The 22473-nt window shown below is 36.9% G+C and overlaps 1 protein-coding gene across 1 annotated transcript; it reads right to left on the bottom strand.

The window, feature by feature from the left end:
• Window positions 1–1232: 1232 nt before the first annotated feature.
• LOC136241256 (uncharacterized) lies at window positions 1233–21751 on the bottom strand. Its single transcript, XM_066032445.1, has 3 exons — window positions 21629–21751; window positions 4549–5812; window positions 1233–4178 (listed from the first exon to the last, which is right to left on the bottom strand). Coding segments are annotated over exons 1-3 (3972 nt in total). The 5' UTR covers window positions 21630–21751; the 3' UTR covers window positions 1233–1471.
• Window positions 21752–22473: the final 722 nt, after the last annotated feature.

Here is a 22473-nt window from a genome sequence, read left to right as displayed (position 1 = left end):
AATGAGTCATATGTCATTCACATTTTAAGATAATTATTGTGCATATTTAAATTTTAGCTTTGTGTATATACAATAAATAAGCACATTTCTTATTTAGGCATAATCTATGATACTACCGTTTTCTTGTGCTGAATATCTAGTGATTCACTGATTAATTAGTAGATAATTGGAAATTGGTTTGTTGGCCAAATTTTAGCAGTATATATTGGTATTGGTAATTATTAGCCAATGAAGTAATCAATTAATTTTGCTGACTCTCATGACATTGTTTTTATACAAAAATAAAGTTTTAATTTTACAAGATGCATGTGGAATTTTGGTAAACATAAATTATTTAAAATTGGATCAGCTTTTGGTATGATCAGTATTCGATAATCAGCAAAATCTCTTATTGCTTTCCGGCATCACAAAGTGACATTACGTTTCTGACTCCAATTATTCAAGTATACACCATACACAAGTATAAATATACTATATACATGGATACCTACACCTTTGAGTGAATACAATTGCGATCAGTCATTAGTATAATTATGACACAACAGACACATTAATGATCATGAGTGATGCATGTACAAGCAAACTTTACTACAAGCAGGCCACCCTTTAATTGTATTGGTAGAGGTCTATAGGGACCTCAGAAACTGTCGTTTATAGATACGTATAGCTATATAGGTTAAGTGTAAAGTATCCGTTATATGGAGAGAGATTTAGTATATATACGTACATATAATACAATCAATGTAATTATGTCACTAAGGCATTTGGGCAGTGGGCAACTATAACTGTATAACCTTGTTTGCCATTATGCTATGATCAATGTATACATGTACATTGCAGAATTCAGATACAGTGAATCCTAGGTTTATCACAAGAATCTCAGACAATTGTAAGTGTTCAGATTAGTAATAATTGAAGCCCATGCATTTACATAAAACTCTGTTGAAATACTCTAATAAACCATACACTTGTACTCAAAATACTCTAATAGAGCAATCATTTCTAATTTTGGACAGCCTGAGATGTGACCTTTTATTATGTGAATTATATAACTTGTGCCCACATGCTTGGTTTTACAGACATATGTGGTGAATTGGCAAATTAAATTATGGAATACAGTGACCATAGTATATGCATGGCCATGGCCTATATACCATGCACATTCATAGCTGCAGATTGCATGCAATCAAAATTGATTTAAATGTTGATGGCTTTTATAGCCACATCGCATGTAAGATTAAAATCTCTGATCAAAAAATACCTGTAAATCTGAACCTACTACAACTACCATCTATATCCAACACCTGACACCACTGTGTGGTTACTACAGCAATACCTTTATACAAGTAGCAAGTGCAACTAAACATGTGTCCCCTATAGTTGTGTATGCCCTAGCTGTGTATCCCCTAGTTGTGTATATACCTAGCTATAGTGCATGTCTACATGTGCATAGTCAGTTTAGCATTAACTGTTAATCTTGATCAGGATTCACCACATAATAGTCATTTAGCATATTTATGGAATCAAGATATTGTTGTCTGTCTCTCTCTCGGTCTTCTTCAAGATCTACTGATTCTTGAACTTCTGCTTCATTTTGTTGACCCTCATTTCGCTGATGACCACTGTCCTTAGAATCACCAGAAAAAGTTTTCTTCAACCACCAAATAAAGTGAAGTAATACATAGATTAGTGGCAAGTAGATCAACAATAACTGTATTCCAACTGCAAACTGAGACTCACCCTGAATGTCAATTAAACTGTAAAAGTTATACACACTAACTGCATTGATGAGAATCAAGTTCAAAAAAATTAGAGAATCCAGTATATTGGCTGATGCAAACATATTGCCATATGGTTGAAAAACAGAATGAAGAAATAAGAAAATTCCTAGAAGACCTTGCTGAACTGAGTACTGAAGAGTCAGTGATGGAGTAAAGGCAAATGTAATGTAGAGAGCTAAGCGATACAAGAAAAACAATCCAGCATAAAAGCGACAGTTATCTTTAAATGGTCCATAAAATTCTAGCAACAGTTGATCAATTTTATCTTGTCCGATGCAACAACACAACCTGTCATGACATTTCTTGCAGCATTCTCCACTCCCATCATCAGGGAACAGTTTACCCCAGAGAGGTTTGATTGTTAAATATAATGGAAATATTACAGAGGTCACTACCAGAAAGAATGATGGAATGGCATACCAAAGGTGATCACCATGAAAATATTTCATATTTCCAACATGGTGAACCCTAATTTCAACTATATGAGATCCATATCCATAAAGTGAACTTGGAATAATAAACTTCATTGAAATCAATGCTACTTTTGTGTAGGACAGAACAATTATAGTTGCCAGTCCATGAATGATAGAAACATTTGAGCTTCTGCATTTTCTCCTAAACCAATTGCATACTCCACTTTGATCAACATCACCTCCAAGCAATGGTGAAGTTTCTTGGTTTATCCGTTGTTGATGTAAGCCTAGGGTAGTGCAAAAGCATGTGAAGTTGAAACAAGTGCAGTTCTTTATTATGGCCAACACAGCAATTAAACCTAAAGCAAATAGGACAGTAACATACTTAAGTAAATAAAGCCCAAATATATTCTTTAGTCCTTTGATGTAGCACTGCTCGGGTAAGAAAGTCTGGAAGAAATCAAGGTTCCATATTCCAAATAAGGTAGTATGAATCTTGATTAGAATTTGAATTGGTTTAGGAAACTCATCATTGGTTCGTAATGCATACAAGTTTAAAGTCTCCAATATTTGAAAATAAAATATCAGAGAATTCCAATGTCCTGAAGTAATGTTGACATTGAAGAACAAGATGATAGAGACAAACACGAGAGTTGGTAGACACTCGTACAACAGAAAGAACAAAATTCCTTTTACTGTTCCATGATCACACCTAATACAATTTGATCCACTTGACATACTGTACCCATCCATACATTCACCACAGATTGTTCCAGTACGATGTTGTGGTTGACATTGGAACTTGTCTAACTGAGTCCTGTTGTTAGGCAATAAAGTTTTATACTTGGACTTTGGGAAAGTGCAGGAACCTTGAGGACACACAGCAGTTACAAATTCCTGAGTAGCTTTGTGGATTCCTCCCCAATGGTACCGTGTAATGTTTGCTTGATATATTTCATCATCACACCCTGATATTCCTGGATAACCACCAGACTCTTCAGTTGCACACTTGCATGATGTTGCATTCTGTTCCTCATCATTGAAAGTAATGTAACCGGGTGGGCAATAATCAAAAGTTACATTAAGTGTAACAGTAGATGCAATGGGGCCTGAACTGGTTACAGTGATGTTAAATGTTGACTCCGGCATTCCATACAGTTGCATAATATCACTGTACACATACACTGATCGGTTACCAACTTTACCTGTTTCTTCATCATTGGACTGGATAAAGAAAATTGCCTTAGCCTTTTGTCCTTCATCGTCTGATTGAAAGAACGGTAAACGGTATGCCTGCCCAGGAGATATTTTTAGTTCGGTTTTATTTGTGGTAAGAAAATTAGCAGCAGTTGCAACTTCCATTTCTCTTGTAAAAGGCTTTGTTCCAGACACACCATCAAACTCAAATGATTTCCAATGAAAAGCATCTTTAACATCATTTTGGGTTACATGAATATAATTCTTACCCCATAAACAAGACTTCAGTGTTGTAGCAAAGATAGAATGACCTCCATGCTGAGCAATGTTTTGTTGAAATCGAATTTTAGTATTCCACGTGTCTGGTTCAATTGTAGCATTTAAATACTGAAAAAAACAATTCCAAGTGGCAATCACATTATGTTCATTGATCAATTCAGCATATATTGCTCCACCCATTTCATCAGCTTTGTTGCCAGTGAAAGTTACAACAGTGTTATCTCTGACATTAATCCAAGATGATGCCAGTACAGAAACTGCAGCTCCTCTCCGGCCTTTGTTGTTGGTAAATGTTACATTACAGTTATCATCTATGGTAATACCAGCAGCAGAAACAACTAAAGCAGACCCATTGTTTGCTTTAAATAATACAGAGCCTTTTAGTCTAACTGCAATGGAACTAGCATACAGAATACCTATACCCTGAAACTCAAATTGTCCCACTGGCCTAGATAGACTATTCTTGACAATTGAACAGTCTTCAAACACAACTGGCAGAACTACTCCACTATAGTATGTTCACGTTGAGCTGAATCCTCAAAAACATTTAATAACTCATGGATGCAATTACACACAATCTTGAAATTTGGTTCATTTGTAGTACTGCTTGACCCGCTAAAAATATTTCAAAATCTTTCTGTTCAAACGTTTGACATAATATTTACGGCCAATAAAAATTCTCACAATACATTTCCTATGGGAAGCCATATAAGTACAGTGTCCATTACAGCCCTTTCCCAAACTTGTAATGGAGCCAAACCGTACGTGTCTGTTGTTGACACCTTTGCTGTTACCAATAACAATCTGGTTGGCTGAAATGTTAACTCTGTTGAGAAAAAATCCACTTTTAATTTTTAGCTGTTTTTCAGGATTCAGCTCAACGTGAACATACTATAGTTAATGACTGGTAAAGAGATAAATCTACTGCTGCTCCAAACCTAGCCACATTATTTTGCCAATCACAGTTATCAAAATACAGGATGTTAGTTGCAAGCTGCTGTTGTTCTTTAACGATGAGATAAGATAATCCTCCACCCCAATAAGCTGTGTTGCCTGTAAAGTTACACTGCGAAAAGGACACTTCATTGCTACCTGGTGAATTTGTGTTCTCATATGAGCTGTACACTATCTGTACTCCACCTCCTCCCCCACTATCACTATGGTTACTACTGTCAACACAGTGATTTTCAGTAAACTGGGACTGTCCGTTTACAACCACTGTGTTCTCATTAGAATAATGGTTGAACTCTATTAGAAGACCAGCACCCCATTCAGCTACATTAAAAGTGAAGACAGTGTTAGTAATAGTGATGGTATTGTTAGTGGCATAACCTCTGATGAATATGGACATTCCTCCACCACGACCAAATGTTTCCTTTGCACATGGAAACAAACTAATGTTAGAGTTGTCTTTGACTATCACCTTCCTTGCAATGTTGTTTGTAAAGTAGCAAGAATCTATAATATATTGAGAGTGACTGTTTCTACTATTACTTGATAATACAGCATTAGGGAAATTGTCAGGAAGGCAAAATGGGAATTCTATATAAAGTCCACCACCTCCAGGGTATTCTCCATCACCACTCATGTAATTACTATCAAATGCACTATTACTGATGGTGACTACCCCACCAGTGTTAACAATGGAGAGACCAATTCCATTATTGTGATAAAATGTAACAGAATGTACTACAATATTGCTGGTGTTATACACAGTAACTGCAGAGCGGTATTTAGCTGGTGATGAAATATTCCAAGTGGTGCTATTCTGTAACATACCACAATTTGATATTGTTAAATTAGCTATCGTCAGGTGATCTACTTCAACAAAATATAATCCAGCATCACTGTAGTTACATGTCACAATTGTTTCTAAAACTCCAGATCCTTCAATAGTGATAGATGACAGACCTATCAGTGTAGTGTTATGGGTTGACAGGTTAAATGACCCACTAGCAAGTTGTAGTCTAGTGTTATTATTGTTAGCCACACCTCCTAGTGCATAGTTGAGACTACCACAAGGCACAGATCCTGTCCAACAGGTTATATTGTAAACACCATTCACTGGATCAACTTGTATGACCTGAACTGCTTGACTTGATGACACCTCAATCAGTGCCAGTAACAGGATGAACAGCATCACTAAGATGGATTAAATACAATGCACAAGATTGAGTACAACTCATAACAATGATTCTTACACAGTAGTACTTAATATATATACACTTTCACACCTCAGATCAAAGGAAAGCCAGTGCATATATATCACATATCACAATGACTCAAAATGTTAATGAGATATATGCACTGCCTTAACGAGATATCATGTACGCACTGCTACCAGTACATATATCTTGTTAAGCCAGTGCGTATATCTGATTAACTCGAATATTGCACACCTAATAGGAGTGCACACTATATACAGAAATCATTATATTTCTTTAATGTTATACTGTTATCTCTCTTCTCTTCTATAGGGAATCAAGCAAGCTGTGATTGTGGGATTCAATTTTAATACATCAACAATAGCTTGTTTTTTACTTTAGTAATTCAAGAAACATAATTAACACTAGTCTCTTAAAATTACTGTATTAGCAAAAGTAAAATAAAATTACTGTTTGATGTATTAAAATTGAATCCCACAATCACAACTTGTTTGGCAAAATTCAATCCCACAATCACAACTTATTTGGTTCTCTATATAAGAGAAGGATATAACAACTAAAGGTTTTTCCAATTCGGTAAGTCTGTATGCTAAAGTAGAACATACCACAGGCACTCGTGCTTTGCCTGTATATATGCACTTGCCCTCAGGCCTGCAGCCCTCGGGTGTGTGCGTACATATCAGGCAAAGTGCTTGTGTCCATGGTATAACTATTACATATATATGTACCACTTTCACACCTCAGATCAAAGGAAAGCCATATCACATATTGCACTGACTCAAAATGTTAACAAGATATACGCACTGGTAGCAGTGTGTATATCTCGTTAAACATTGCCTTAACAAGATATACACACTGCTACAGTGCGTATGTCTCGTTAACTCAAGACATTGCACACCTAATAGGCACACTATATCCAGAAATCATTAGATTTCTTTGATGTTATACTGTTCTCTCTTCTCTTAAATATGGAATCAAGCAAGCCGTGATTGTGGGATTGAATTTTGCCAAACAAGTTGTGATTGTGGGATTCAATTTTAATACATCAACTGTAGTTTGTTTTTTACTTTTGTAAATGTAATAATTCAAGAAACATAATTAACGCTAGTCTCTTAAAATTACTAATATTAGCAAAAGTAAAATCAAACTACTGTTTGATGTATTAAAATTCAATCCCACAATCACAGCTTGTGTGGAAATTCAATCCCACAATCGCAACTTACTTAGTTCCCTATATAAGAGAAGGGTATAACAACTAAAGATTTTGCCAATTACATAAGTCTTTATGCTAAAGTAGAACATATTAGTTATACGTGGGAACTTGTGCTTTGCCTGTATATAATATGTACTTGGCCTCGGGCCTGCGGCCCTTGGGCACATGCATATATATCAGGCAAAGCACTTGTACCCGTGGTATAACTATTACACATATATATATATATACAAGTACACAGAAAATTTGGAATTTTCAACTAGAATAGGGACCATAGCACATCGAAAAATAGTACTGAAACAAGCTGGAGTAGTGCATGATATTAAATCACAGTAAAAAAATAAGAAGTGTTATATCTCTACTGTGCATTTTGAGCACAGTAGGGATATAACACTTCTTATTGTTTTACTGTGATTTAATATCGTGCACTACTCCAGCTTGTTTCAGTACTTTTTATTGCTGTGCTATGGCCCCTATTCTAGTTGAAAATTCCAAATTTTTGCGTGTACTTGTTTGTTAACTTTTTTGTAAATAATTATGACTGGTGAACCCACGTATACCGCATCTGAAATGGCACTTGCCGCCCCAATTACCATCTGAAATGTGAAGTATCCATTACACTTCGTTGTCAGCTATGTTCAACGTGTTACGCAGCATTTCGAATCAAGAACTGTTCGAAAAGCACCTCTGCAATCCACGCATACTGAAAGAAAGAAATAGTGCCATGTGCCCCAGTTAGTCTATATCAATTATCATCTGAAAAGTGAAGTATCCATTACGCTTCTTTGTCGGCTACGTTCAACCCATTACACAGCAGTATGAATCAAGAACTGTTTGAAAAGCACCTCTGCTATCAAAATAGCCACTATAAAAAATACAGATGATTTCCATTACGAAGGGAAGCCATCATGTGCTACTGCCAAATCGACACTTTTTGCTGTCAGCAAAGATGAATGGAACACAAAGGAGGACACTGGTAAGTTCAAGAAGAATGCATTGTACGTACTGTGGTATGCCAAAAGACACCTGTTGGGCCGAAGTGACGCTGAACAGTGAAAAAATCAAGTTCGTAGCCTTAGCCGTTATCAAGTTACGGTTTATATGAAGACATCAGTCAGTCAGTTACTCAGTAGAAAATTCCGTCAAATAAAATTTTTTTAAATTCTGTAGCAACTTGTTGAAAGCGTTTCGAATTGATCTGAAAGTTTGTTTGGGCTTAGTTTTACCTAACCAATACTGCCTCATCATCGTCAGGGAAAATTGAGGCTGGTTTTTGGGTGATGTTATCCCATGGGCCACGCCTACTCCTTTGTGATCCCTACTATACAGTACTATCGTACTGTATGATATATAAAGAATTGCATTTTCCTACCAAAATACCAGAAACCAGTCTTGTATATTACTTTCATGGTGCCTTGGTAGTATGCCCAAACATACCTTCACAAAGCCAGAGAAGGAAGAAAGACTGGAGGGTTTAAGGTTAGAGTGTGAAACCAGACAAAATGTCATAATCAGTTACTAGGTAAATTATAACTGCCAGTTATTAGGTTAACCTGAAATTTTCTCCTAATATGCTGGACTTAGTTTGTAAGCTACGTGCATAGGCGGATCTAAGAGACACTGTCAAGGGGGCCAAGAAGTTTTAGTGCACAACAGTACTTATTCCACTATGAGGATAAGAATGGAATTCTAGTATACAAGTTCTAGTACACAAGTTATAATTATATTCATTTGCATAACTTTATTCAGTATACAGTTAGCTAGATGTATGATGGATGTACAGTTGTTAAGACTGTAGTTTGAGAAATTTTTAAAAAATTTGACCTCCTAGGTGTGAATTTCAGAGCATTTTTTTGATAGCACTTAGCTAACAAAGTGTATACTTTGCAATGCATACAAAGATTGGCTAGCCTATCTGAGACAAACCTGTTTGATGGTAAAGTGTATACTAAATCAAAATAAGGAGTAGCTAGCATTGTTACAATTTGTTAATTGATGACATTAGAATTGAGAATAGTGACTGCTCTATTAGAATATCTCGATCTTTGCACAAAAATTCAAATTTATTTGCCTCGACAGTGTACAATTTGGCTAGTACATTTATAACTGTTGTCTTCTATTTGCCCATTGGTTTTCTATAATTCTGAATACAGTGTGAATGCATGATTCTAGTTTCTGGTATCAATATAGTACTGTAGATCCAAGGGGGGGGGGTGAAGAGAAGGGCATAGCACCCCCTGGCCCCTCCTCAGATCCGCCTATGGCTATGTGCACTTTAAAACGTATAGTATAGTTTATCAGATTGTGGTCAAAGCATATAATAGGCAACAAATAAACCTGAATCCTGCAACAAGTGTGTTGAAGTATGAAAGGAGTACGATCTGTTATCCGGTTATAAAATAACTGATAACTGAACTTATAAAAATAACAGGTTGATCAATTTATTAACCAATTAAGTTTCACAGTTCTACTTAAGGATACAATTCTTATTAAATTTCTTCTGAAGTCTTTTTTAATGCTTACGCATCATATCTGACTGCTTTATTAGAGCATCTTGATCTTGCACGTTTGTGAGAATACTGGGGAAGATCCGGGGTCTGAGGTATTAGGTATGTATGAGCTCTCATTAAGCAGGGGGTCGGCTCCCCACAGGCTATAGGTATTTTATAAATTTTAAACTGTTTTACAATTTTTCGTATTATCATTGTAAATAATCTTTGCTTCTAAGTTGTTATAGTGATCAGTGACAGTGGTGATTTTCATCAGTAGCTAGTTGATAACTCTAATAATGATGCACCGATACCAATATTAATATTGGCCTTAATTTGGTAGCATCAGATTTGTATTGGTAAAGCTATAAAAGCCCAATACCAACTGATCAAGACACACAGTAGTGTGCCACGCAGCCCAAGAAGTCCAGCCCATGCCTGCCAGGTAGGGGAGCTCACACACAAATTTGAAGAAAATCCTCCCAGCCATTTTTGAGATAAAAAACAGCCAAAGTTTCAGGTTTTTTCTTCATTTTTTTTCTTCTACTTCCTTTACACACTTTGCAAAAACTGCCATAAAATACGAATGTGTATTCTGATCATGCTGAAACATCGCACACTTAATGGGATTATTAAAGTAAATCTCAGCATTAATTTTTGGTCAAAAGCCAATCAAGATTCACAGAGTTATGACCAGTTATTTGTGTAGAATAAGATCATACTTCTGTCATGCCTACAGGGTAAACCACTTTGAGGAATCAGTTGAAAATTGGTTTGTAGTTAGATTAATCATTGTAGGAGTGCCTGTTGGTGGTTTGAAAGAAATTGAGATTACGGCAATGAAGATACAATGCAAAAACCAACAGTTTGTAACAGTCATGTGATCAGGTTTGGTTTAAAAATATTTAGTTGCCTTGCCTACTAGGCAAATCCAGCTGCTTATAAGAATGAGCTGAAAGTTGGTGTATAGGTGGACTAATCATTATAGAATGGTTTAGTCACAATGAGTTATACTGCGAAAACCAACTACATGTAACAAATATTCAAATAGTGTAGCCACCCTATTAGAACATTCAGTTAGTAGCAAGTCACCCTGTAGAGAGTTCAGCTAGAAACAAATCACCCTGTAGGGAGAAAAGCTAGAAACAAATCACCCTGTAGAGAGCTCAGCTACAACAAATCATCCTGTGGAGAGCTCAGCTGCATGCAAACAAATCGCCGGCTCAAAATAATGGAGTATGTAACTAAAAGTTAATCTTTGACAGAAAGTCAAAATAGGAATTTGTGGTTTACCACCCCTCTTGTTTCATGATTTGTTTCAGCGATCTCTATTCCCCGTTTAATTTTGTATTCATCTATCTATAACATCATCAATGCTTTGCATAATTTGAATGAATCCACAAGAAGCAAGTGTGCACAACAACAGAAGAATTGCAAACTGATAAAGTGAAGAGCTTCCTGTTAACAGGGATGGCATAAAGAAGAAAAATCTATATCAAATCAAGGGAATTTAAGTATGGCAGAGAAAGCTTACAGATGTTAAATCCACACAAAAACAGCTAAGCAGTGAAAAAATGGTGCGGCCTTAAAAATTCTGGGTGAAAAAAGTTGTGAAATCAAAGGTGGTGGCCAAGAAATGGCTGCAATGATGTTAATGCTAAAAATTTTTAATAATGGCTGTGTGCATTGTTAAAATTTATTAGCCATTTTTTAAATTTATTTGCTTATTTCAAACCTCAAAATCAGCCTATGGTTGACTTTGAGGTTTGTTTTTATTTCTTCTTTTCTATGCAGACACAATGATGATTATTGAAGACAGACTTATAAATGTATTACATCGCATGATTTACTTTAATATTTGATAATATTATTGTAATAATCTAATAGAGTGCACATTTTTTGAGGACTTTTAATAGAACATACATAGAATTTTCTAGAACAATCTAGTACTTCTGTTGGTAGAGATCTATGAAATTACAAACATTTAGTTATAGCAGATTTAAACTAGAAGTTTCATTTAATAAGCAGAAATTAAGTGAAGTGATCAGCCAAGATAGCAGTGGTTCAGTGGTTAAGGATGCAGTTATTAGGTATGGAGGTCCTTGGCTCGAACTCTGGTAAGCTTTTTTCTTGACATTTTTTGTACACCTTTTTTACCCTGTGGTGACTACTCTATTAGAGTATCTCAATCCTGTGATTTTACACTTGTTTGGTTTTTGCTTTATAACTTTGTCACTGAAACTCTATTGCTATTCAAACTATCAAAAGGCACTGCTATGATGATCAGCCTATCAACACACCAATTTTCAAGTTATTCCTATACTCGGTTTACCCTATAGCCATGACACTTAGAAGTTTGATCTTTGTTTACGTGAATAAATGCTCATAACTCCTGGAATATTCCTCAGATTCACAGCAAACTTGGTAGATCAATCCACCATTGCACACTCTTCATTTGTGCCAAAGATCGAGGCAATCGAGTTACATGTTTGTGTTTCAATTTTTACAAAGTGTGTGAAAAGAAATTGAAGCCCCTGTATGGCATAAGAAAAAAATGAAGAAATTAAATGAAATTTGAACACCCATATCTTGCAAATGGCTGTTGCAAATTTAATCAAATTTGCTGTGTAGCCTACCCTACCTGGCAGACAGCTATAATGCAAAAATGGTGTGCTTTGGAGAAGGGGCCATGGATACATGAAAATGCTGTTTTCTTTCTTCCTGTCAATATACTCACGGTGTGGTATGCCGGCTCTCTTGGCCGCATGACACACTACTGTGCACCTTGATATATTTAGCTTGTAGGGCCAGCAGTTTACATCATAATAAACTAAACAAGTTGATGCTGTGCTACTTCTAAAAACCAGGTGCCCAGTAAATACTATTCCTTGAATTAATCAACTCTTCAGAAATTATTAATACACAACATGCTATATAGCTTAGTTTCTCACCTTGTTTTGTAACAATACATGCAGTACATTAAAATTAAACGTACTTTGTAATTCACCAATTATTTTGTAATTTATCAATTATGTTGTTATGCATCACAAAGGAAGCAGAACGTGAGCAAACTACAAATTATACCCAGAAATATCTTCTTATTACAGTTTTATAGTTTGTCTATCGTGTTGTCACATGCAAATTCTTTACACAAAGCCTCATGGCTGTTCTTAATTTTCATTTGCATGCAAAGGTGATACACCCCCTTTCAACTAAAGAAGATACACCATTCCTGATAGCTCACAAGGCCTGTTACATTATTTTTCATTTGTTATACAACTGTTACAGCACACAAGTTAGCCCCTACTACACTGTCTCAGTTGCCGTCCACACCTCCTTCAAGTAAGCATAACGAAAACAGAAAGTCAAACTTTAATACAGTATGTAAACAGCCTTATTCATTGAATGAAGGTTTATTTTCTGTAGCTCAAAGCCTGTTTGTGTTGGACAGATATACCGACATGCAGACAAACGGTTTTTGCCAAACCAATTTCAGGAAACCAGGCCTGCACCCACAACAAGTTTAAAAAAGAAAACAACAATCATTATACAGTACTTGGAGAGGAGTATCAAAGTGCCAAAGAATAATGTAGCAAGGATTCTTAAGAATATGGGTAAATGTATGGAAAACAGCTACTTTGATCATAAGCACGACGTTTTAAATCACTAAATTAGTCAGGAAGTCATGGGTGTTTATTTACAATGCAGTAAAAATAATATAATAATTATGATCATCTTTTCTTCCTTGTTGTTTGTTTGTTTGCTTTCGTCTGCTTTACCAGTTAGGCACTGGAGGCAAAGCCTGTACAAGGTGCTTGCCATGCATGAGCCAAGGAACCTAAGCAAAAATTGCTGACTAAAGTGAAACGAGACAAATACCTAGAAGGGGTTTGAAAAAATCCAAGACTTTGATCTGCAGATACCAGCCAAGTGCCGCACTCAGTAGTCAAACCAGAGAAGCCAGCTAAGTAGGTTGTTTTTATCTGCTTTACCAGTTAGGCACTGGAGGAGGTAGAGCCTGCACGAAGTGCTCCATTGTTGTGGCCTCTGTCTTTGTGTACACGAAGGAATATAGGGAAAGTACTATACCTTGATAGATTTGCTTGTTTATAATGAACAGATTGAGCTTTGTCTTTGTATATCTTGTTTTTGTCATGAATTGTGATTGATTAATTAAGCACCTGTGATTTATTTGCTGTACAAGTACACTAAAAGATTTGGAATTTTCAACTAGAGTGGAGATCATAGCACATCGATAAAAAGTACTGAAACAAGCTGGAGTAGTGCACAATATTAAATCACAGTAAAACAATCAGAAGCGTTATATCCCTACTGTCCCTAGTTGAAAATTACAAATTCTTTAGTGTACTTGTTTGTTAACTTTTTTTGTATATAATTATTACGACTGGTGAACCCATGCATATCACAACTGAAATGGTGCCACATGCCCCAACTATATCAATTATCGTCTGAAAAGTGAAGTATCCATTACGCTTCGTTGTCAGCTATGTTCAACCCGTTACACAGCATTTCGGATCAAGAACTGTTCGAAAAGCACCTCTGCAATCCATGCACACCAAAAGAAAGAAACGGTGCTGCACCCCCCAGATATATCAATTATTGTCTGAAAAGTGGAGTATCCATTATGCTTCGTTGTCAGCTATGTTCAACCCGTTACACAGCAGTACGAATCAAGAACTGTTTGAAAAGCACCTCTGCTATCAAAATAGCCACTATGAAAAGTACGGATGATTCTGTTACGAAGGGAAACCATCATGTGCTACTGCCAAATCGACACTTTCCGTTGTCAGCAAAGATGAATGAGACACAAAGGAGGACACCGGTAAGTCCATGAAGAATGCATTGTACGTACTGTGGTATGCCAAAAGGCACCTCTCAGGCCGAAGCAACATCAAATTGTGAAAAAATTAAGCCTGTAGCCTTAGCTGTTATCAAGTTAATCTTGTCTGAAGGAATCAGTCAAATTCCGTTTTAAAAAAAAATTTTAATTCCGTAGCAACTTGTTGAAAGCGTTTCGGGTCAATCTGAAGGTTTGTTTGGGCTTAGTTTTACCAAACCAATACTGCCTCATCGTCATCAGGGAAAATTGAGGCTGGTTTTGGGTGATGTTATTTTGTGGCCACGCCTACTCCTTTGTGGTCCCTACTATAGTACTGTATGATAGTTGCTGTACAATAAAATTTCTTGCTGTTTCAACTGTATAGGGCTATGACTGCAAGACTATTCATCATAGGAAGCTGAAACTTTTGCAGTTCACTCATTGTTACTATATACAATGTTAACAAAGAGATAGCCCTTCCCCTTCCATTTGAGTTGTGAAAGCATTACATATATACATATGTATGACCGAGTGAAAACTCAAACTTTGCACATTCAATGTTTATATATAACATATTGCACTGGTTCTAGTTTTTAATATGATATGTTATAGTTATATCCCATTACGAGTGTAATAACAATGATATCATCCGAGTATACGGGATATAACTATTTTATATCCCAGTGCGCAGAAGTTTACGGATAGTAAATTAAGTTCCGGTTTGAGTTTCTGTCACTGCTCAAGATTTCGTCCGAATTGTGTGGAGATTCTACTTCATAGCTACAAGAGAGACCTTGCATACTGCCTACAAACTGTAGCGAAGGGCGGTGTTACGAAGCAGCGGTTCCAGGTACGATTCGCCTCTGTCAGAAGTTGGTATGGTGGTGTCGTGTGGTGTGCAAGAGAAAAAAAGACCAACAAGTGGCTACCGTAGTCCGAGATAGAACGATGAAGCTAGAGGAAGTTAGTTCTTCACCTTAGTGACCGTTGGGAGTGATTGCTGGAGCGAAAATTGTCACAGACTGTTCTTGACATTTGTTAAACTATCGTATTGGTAACTTGTAGTGTTATGTAAAGGATTAACAGTTTTCTTGTAAGATTTAGCTGGTTTAAGTGCTGTATTGGTGTTTTGTATCAATACTTCCTTATTTGGCTCATTGTTCCATTGGTAAACAATACCATTTGCGGTTATTATGATGTCATGAACGAGACTGAGTGGCTCCACAACAGAGCGAGAAGTTAGTTATCACCCAGTGATAACTAATATATTGTACAGTAGCAGCGTAGTAGTGCCACTCTGTCTAGCTGTATGGTAGTTATAACCCAGTGCAGCGCTTTGATACTCCCACGCAGTGGGATTTAAACTACTTTAGCATGGGTATTCAAAGGCACAGCTCAGGGTTTAACTCACACATTGCCCAGTCAATAAAATGGGAATGTAGCTTTGATACCCAACCAGTTCAAAGATACTATTAGCTTTGTCGGACTTGTTGTATTGAGTAACATGGAGCATTAAATTGTGGTTTCGGTTTACAGGCCCAGTGTAGTTGCTATGTTTTTACTAGTTGATAGTTACAATGATCAGTAAAATAATCATTTGGGCAATGCGTGGATGCATATTTCTACCCACCACTTGTCAGCCATGCAGCAGACCATGGGAGGAAGAAATGAAGGCTGCTAGCTACATAGAAATAGGTTAGTAACTTATAGTCATAAGTACTTAACTTAATATAGTAACTTAACTTCTATCCCAATATTTACAAAATGAATGCAATACCACAATCTTAACATAGTATTTTGTGTGTATCAATGTTTGAATAACGTTCTGAGAGTACTTTGCAAGCAATTACAAGATTTAATTTTAATACAAACTGAATCCCAAGGTAAAATTCCTATCACAAATGACAAAACGCTTAATTCTATGTATAAGTAAAAAGTCACTATGAAAAGAGGAGTCCATGATGATTAATCTATATATATATATATTTGTAACATCTTGCAGTGTTTCGTTGCTCTTCCTTACTGGTTGATCGATGCAGTGCTGGCCAGAAAATGCAATAGAGCATACTACAAATGTACAGCCATTTAGTATAAACGTTGGTAATGTTGTTGCAGATGATAGACTACTACGTAGACATGTGACTATTACAAATAGGTACTTGCTGACGTGCTGGGACTTGAGCAATACTAGAGGATGGTGGATTGCTTACAGCACCTGCCATTATATTAGAGACATCAAGTAGCTGTTCTGTGGAATTAAGTACGTTCATACTGGTGCAATGCCTCTAGTGACCTGTGACCTGTACACTGCTATAGCAGCTTTTCTAGAACATTTGCTTGGAAGAGAGTGGAGGTTCCATAAGCCCGAGGCTATGATTTGTGTATTTTTGTAATTCTGCCTTTTCACACATTTTCTTCATCATTGTTCCTAATGTAGTTTTTCCAACAGGCACATTTGTAAACCATGGCATAAATGGATCTGAGGGAACTTAGACTAATGGTTTTAAAACAGAAAACATCACTGTTATTGCTCTCATGAGGCAATACTTGTGAATACCTATCCAGTATCTTCACGTGGCATCTCTCTTTGTCAACTTAATATTGCCTCACCACTTTGTTTGTGAGGAAATGGTTGTTTTTGATACACATTTGGTACACATAGCAAGCAACTATTTTATCATTAACATTTTCCGTTTTCAAGCTTCTATGGTCTAAACCTTCCCTGAGACAAAAGATTTTGTCATCAAGAAGAACACAGCATTCAATAAACCAGTAGGACTATCAAGATTTAATCACATCATTATCCCATAACACATATATCCTCATCATTTGTAGATAACACAGGGGTACTCAGTCCCAATTCTGCTACTGTGAACACAGAATCACATACATTTTAGAGGCTGAAACACTGGATCCTAGAAGATATTCAACTGCATTTTTGGGTTAATTTTCCGTAAGTGCCTTTGAATAATTGATAATGACATTTTTGAGTGTATATTAACTGCCATCAGCCTTTATGTTTCTGCAACAAAATTAATTTGCAAAGCCACTCACATATTTTTAAAAGCCAACAATTCTGGAGGACGATGTTCTGAAGAATATTCCTGATTTCTTGCTATTCTCCATTCTTCAGTGCCCACTCAGTATTCTTCGTTGTATTTACAGGGCACTCGCCTTCTTTGAATGCATTGAGCTCTTCACAGGTGACATCAAACAAAAATCTTCCTTCAGATGTTTGCACTTACTCATGCTCATTATTGGATTCTTGAAACCTTCATGTGATGGGCACTTCATTTTGATGCCTCCTTGGAATCTTTCTCCATTGGCTCTGTGTGGCAAGAACACCACCCAGGAATACCAAAAATTATACTTCTTCTTTCATAATTTCTGGTCTTAAACTCATCCATATAAGAGACTCGCAGCATGTGGCTGACCATCACTCATACTGAACAAACCCACAATCAAAATGTTCTGTGCACACTAAAGGAGAAAATGTTTGGATAACGTAGTAAACCCACGAACAATTTGTCATGACTACTCTGAAAGAAATAGACCATCATCTTTTCACCTAATAGGTAAACGCGCGCCTCAGTGATATCTTATGTATATCACTTATACCACGACTGATTGGGATTTTGCTGATATATATACCCACAGCCCTCAGGTTTGTGGCCATCAGACTTTGGGTGTATATCAACAAAATCCCTCGCAGCCATGGTATAAGTATTACATATACGCACACTAAACTGTGTGATCTCATTAAAACAGTGAGTATGACTAAGATATTGCGGAGTTATAGGTGTGCATATATCACATCATCCCATTCCCATCAGATTTCTTTGATGTTCTTTGCTATCTCTGTCTGCTATAATATAGTCACACTTCTTGAAATCATTGTGAAGTCTTTTGACTAAAATGGACGTAGTAAAGAAAGTTAACAGGTTAGTTCTATAGTACAGTTTTTTTTATAAACACTAGACACCTGGCTCAATGTTACATAATGCTCACTTAATAGATTGAGCCATTAGTGGTGAAAGTGTATTCATGCATGGCTATAATTTATTCACGATCATTATAGTGAGTACTTCTCAACTTGTGTTTTGATATTCTGTGCCTATTTACTTTTTTATGTAGGTATATCTTCATCTAGTATATTTCAATACGTTTGTACGGCAAAATAGAATTTTGCCTGGATTTTTGCTCAACAGCGAGTCACATAAGATGGTCACAGACAAGCTGGTAGTCGCTATTATATGCAACAACAAGTATAGGAAATTATTAAGAATCAGTGTAATGATGATCCTATACTAAAATTCAATTTCTGTGCACTTAATCAATTAATAATTAAAAATGTATTTTATCATTGGTAAAATCTATGACACCACATAAAGGAAAGAACAGTGCCAGGAATATGAAGCTATGACAAAATGCACACCCTTATATATACTTATCACCAATAAACAAGGTAGTTTTTGCTTAGTTTTTGGCTATATGTTTTGCCTATAGCACAGAGAATGATTGATACATGAACCTCACTTAGAACCGATGCTTACTTTGAGGTATGCTTGGTGTATAAATTGCCATATTATTCTATGCATGAAGCCATTGGCATGCTACCAAGAATTGACACCGTTACGCTGCAAGCAATGTGAAATGGGACACAAAGGAGGAATGGTAAGTCCATAATGTGCAAATGTGGTTTGCCTATAAGGTGCACTGTTGGGCTAACTGATCATGAATCAACCATCTAACATCAAGCCAAGCCCTACCTTTATCCTATAGTTACTTAGCTAGTCAGTCAGTACTTGGAAGCAGTTGTGGTCACACTGAAGAGAATTTTGATTGTTTTACTGCCAAGGAGTCATAAAGGTATCAGCAATGTCTGCAATACTGAATAGGCTCATAGAATTACTCTTTATGAAAGCAACATGATGTTGTTAATTCTTGAGTCAACAAGCTCAGTTTACATTGGCTACAGTTCAACTTGTTGACTTCTATTATGTTTGGTACTGTGTTTCTCATGAAATACAACACAAATTATAGAGTTTCAGCTGATGTAAACCATTAAAGTATAGTATTTTTTCAAATTATGAACACCACATAACAATGGACTACATCTAATTCCAGACACTACTACCCATGCACCATAGCCATGTTCATATTTATTTGCAGTGGGGTCACAGGAGATGACACCCAATAGTCTAGCTGAATAATCACACGTGTTGAAGCATATATATGGTGTTGACAAGTGTAACTCATTGTAAGAATTTCAGTGTGTAAGGGGCTTTACTGAAGGCGTAGTGATGTAGTCAGTTTTACTTAAATTAAGGTGGTGCCATGTAAGTGGTTTAGCTGGTTATGCCATACAGCCTAGCACTGACCCAATGGCCACTTTAACTAGCTATAAGCCCAAATATTCACTACTATAAAATTCTTGTGAGATCCTTCTTATAAAAATGTGATATTGCTAAACTCAACTTGAAATGCCATAAACAAATTGCTTTCTAAAGTGATGTGATGGAATTCGTGCATTGGTGGCCTGGGTATAGTTCGTATATTGAGGGTTAGCTAATTGACACCTTGGCAACTATGAAAATGGGGAGGGTTTATTATTGCTTGACAACCACAGGGCTGACTATGTAGTACGATATGCATGGATTGACTTGCAGTTAGCTAAAAGGATAATGCTTCTTTACAATGTCAAAGTAATTTCTCTCCTGTCTGGTACATGCTCCGTTAATTGATTCTCAAAAAGAGTGGCTCTTAAATCCACAGTGGCTCAGTGTGCTATGCTCCTACAATTCTTATTCAAGAACAAGTAATGTAATTAAGTACTTCAAAGTAGTGCAGTTTTATGTGCAGGTAATAGCTGGGTCCAGGTGATATAACAATGTCGATGTGATATGGTGTCCATAGAATGACTAGTTACTCTACTCCATTCCCATATCAAGTAATGTGATCATAATTATTTTTTTCAATAATAGTGGGCCACTCATTTACTAATACCATATTCACTTGGTTAAATGCTGCAGCATTTGTTTAAAATCAATGCAGTGTCTATAAACTCGACCATCACTTGATACTAAAAAACAATTACCTTATTTTCAAAATTAATTGTAGCACCACTCTCAAGTGTGGCACTAATGAAGGGGTGGAGTTTTAACCAAGGAAATACAGAACTTCTCTTTTGCATGGAGTGAAGGAGTAAAGGGCAATTGACGAACAGTGGCGGATTTAGAAATTTTCAGAAGGGGTTTCAGATTCCACTTAACTTCAGCCTAGCTGTAAATCAGAGACCAAAAAAAAAAAATATTGAAAAAGGTCACAACCTGCTCTTGAATGCTGTAATTGTGATTTCAAAGGCAAAAGTTGAAGTTTCGCCAGTAGAAAGTCCTACTATAACACACTAGTACTATGTATAACTCGTGATTTTATCACCCACATGACGAGTCATCAAACTATTGCAACCCCCTAGCAGGTATCCACCACTGAATAATAAAGGGTCTATAGTGCTTTAAACTTGTCAATAACTAGCTTTATTATTATTATGGGCTTTACTATAGAAGGGGATTTCCACCATTATTATTATTATTAATTTATTAGCAATAATTAGCAAAGCCCTGCAAGGGTAACACGCTAATCACAAATACACAATTATAAATTTAATAGAAAAGTAGATAGGGATTCTTTAAAATGTTCAAGAGTCAAGCCAGTGACGTTGCTAATACACACCTTCTGCTAAAAAGAAATAACTACCTGCCTATTCATACCTGGCCTGGGCAAGACTGGTCCAGTGCAGCCAGACCTTCAAGTTAAGTCATCATGTTGGTTCCGACTTCCTTAACCGCCGGCGTAATGGCAAAAAGTGGTCTGGAGTGGAAACTGAACTGATGCGACGATACACTGACGAAAGTGGTCTCAAGTGGATCCATGCTTAAAATTCGTTTGCTGGCTCTGGTACAGGACCTATAATTGTACAGCTACTTAGACCCATACCTGGGGCCGGGCTTAGCTATTAGGAGATAAAATGGCTGTAAAAATAGCCGGTGCCGGTTCCTCGGCAGCCGGGTTCGCAAGCTGGCAAGAACCAGGGAAAACTCATCACGGAACCGAACATCAGCTGACTGCGGGGTTATCGCGGACTACATCAACACTACAGCCGAGAAAAAGTTATAGCTAGATACGGCGAGATAGGTCTATATAGCTAACTACCAACTGAACGAACACTGAGACTCAGAAGTGAACACTCACTAAATCTAGTCTTGGTAGATTCAAGGACTGATATACTTCTCGCTCTCACCAGCACACCAATGGAACGTTAGTCTGAACACGCTGAGATGATGTACAGTGTGCGGTCCCGCCTGGAATATATAGTACAAGTGTCACGTGAGCTGATAAAATGATGGCCATGAACTGTAACCAAGTCCCTGTCGTGAACCTCGCGAACAAATTAACACAACAGGTAGGCCAGTTGACACCTTGATGAACATATTATTGTCTGTTATGCACCTATCAATGTCACGCCCCACCTACCCCAGGTCGGGCAGCAGGTGGGGATTTGTCACCCAAGCTCGTCCCCAGGGTAGGGGCACTTGCAACACGAATATCCGTACTTTTCCATACTGTTGTGATTCCCGGGATAATTAGTAGGGGATTCGTAACTCAAAGTTGTCCCCAGGGGTGGGGAATTTGCATTCTCGCATTTGCAAATCCCCACCTCTGCCCGACCTGGGGTAGGTGGGGCTTGACATTGATAGGTACATTACGTATATAACTAGTGTACTCACTCAGTGTGTATAGGCCGTGTCCGGCCGCATGGCCGGCACCAGTGTTTAAGTTCTAGGGGGGAACTTCCTCCCCCTAAAATCTCAGACTCACCCCCTAAAATTGTAAGTGACTATTACACTATGTTTAGGTTATAATAAGTTTGGTATTAAATGGCGCACAAAACTTATCAAAAATGCTCTCAGATTCAATCTCAGAGTTATTAGCTAATACTGTAGCTATGTAAAATTTTTCCTGATTAAACATTGCGAATGTAACCTTAACATTAATGCTCTCAGATTCAGTTTAATTTTTAAACATCTCCTGTATAA

The sequence above is a fragment of the Dysidea avara genome, chromosome 12 (assembly GCF_963678975.1).
Source record: "Dysidea avara chromosome 12, odDysAvar1.4, whole genome shotgun sequence".
Lineage (NCBI taxonomy): Eukaryota > Metazoa > Porifera > Demospongiae > Dictyoceratida > Dysideidae > Dysidea > Dysidea avara.
Note: the sequence above shows the minus strand (reverse complement) of the source record. Positions and strands in the feature narration are given on the sequence as shown.

Bases quoted from the DNA above. Each gene is read 5' to 3' on its own strand.
- LOC136241256 (XM_066032445.1), bottom strand. The intron at 4,179-4,548 runs AGCTGAATCCTG...AACATACTATAG, and splicing joins ACTATAGTATGTTCACGTTG to TGGAGTAGTTCTGCCAGTTG.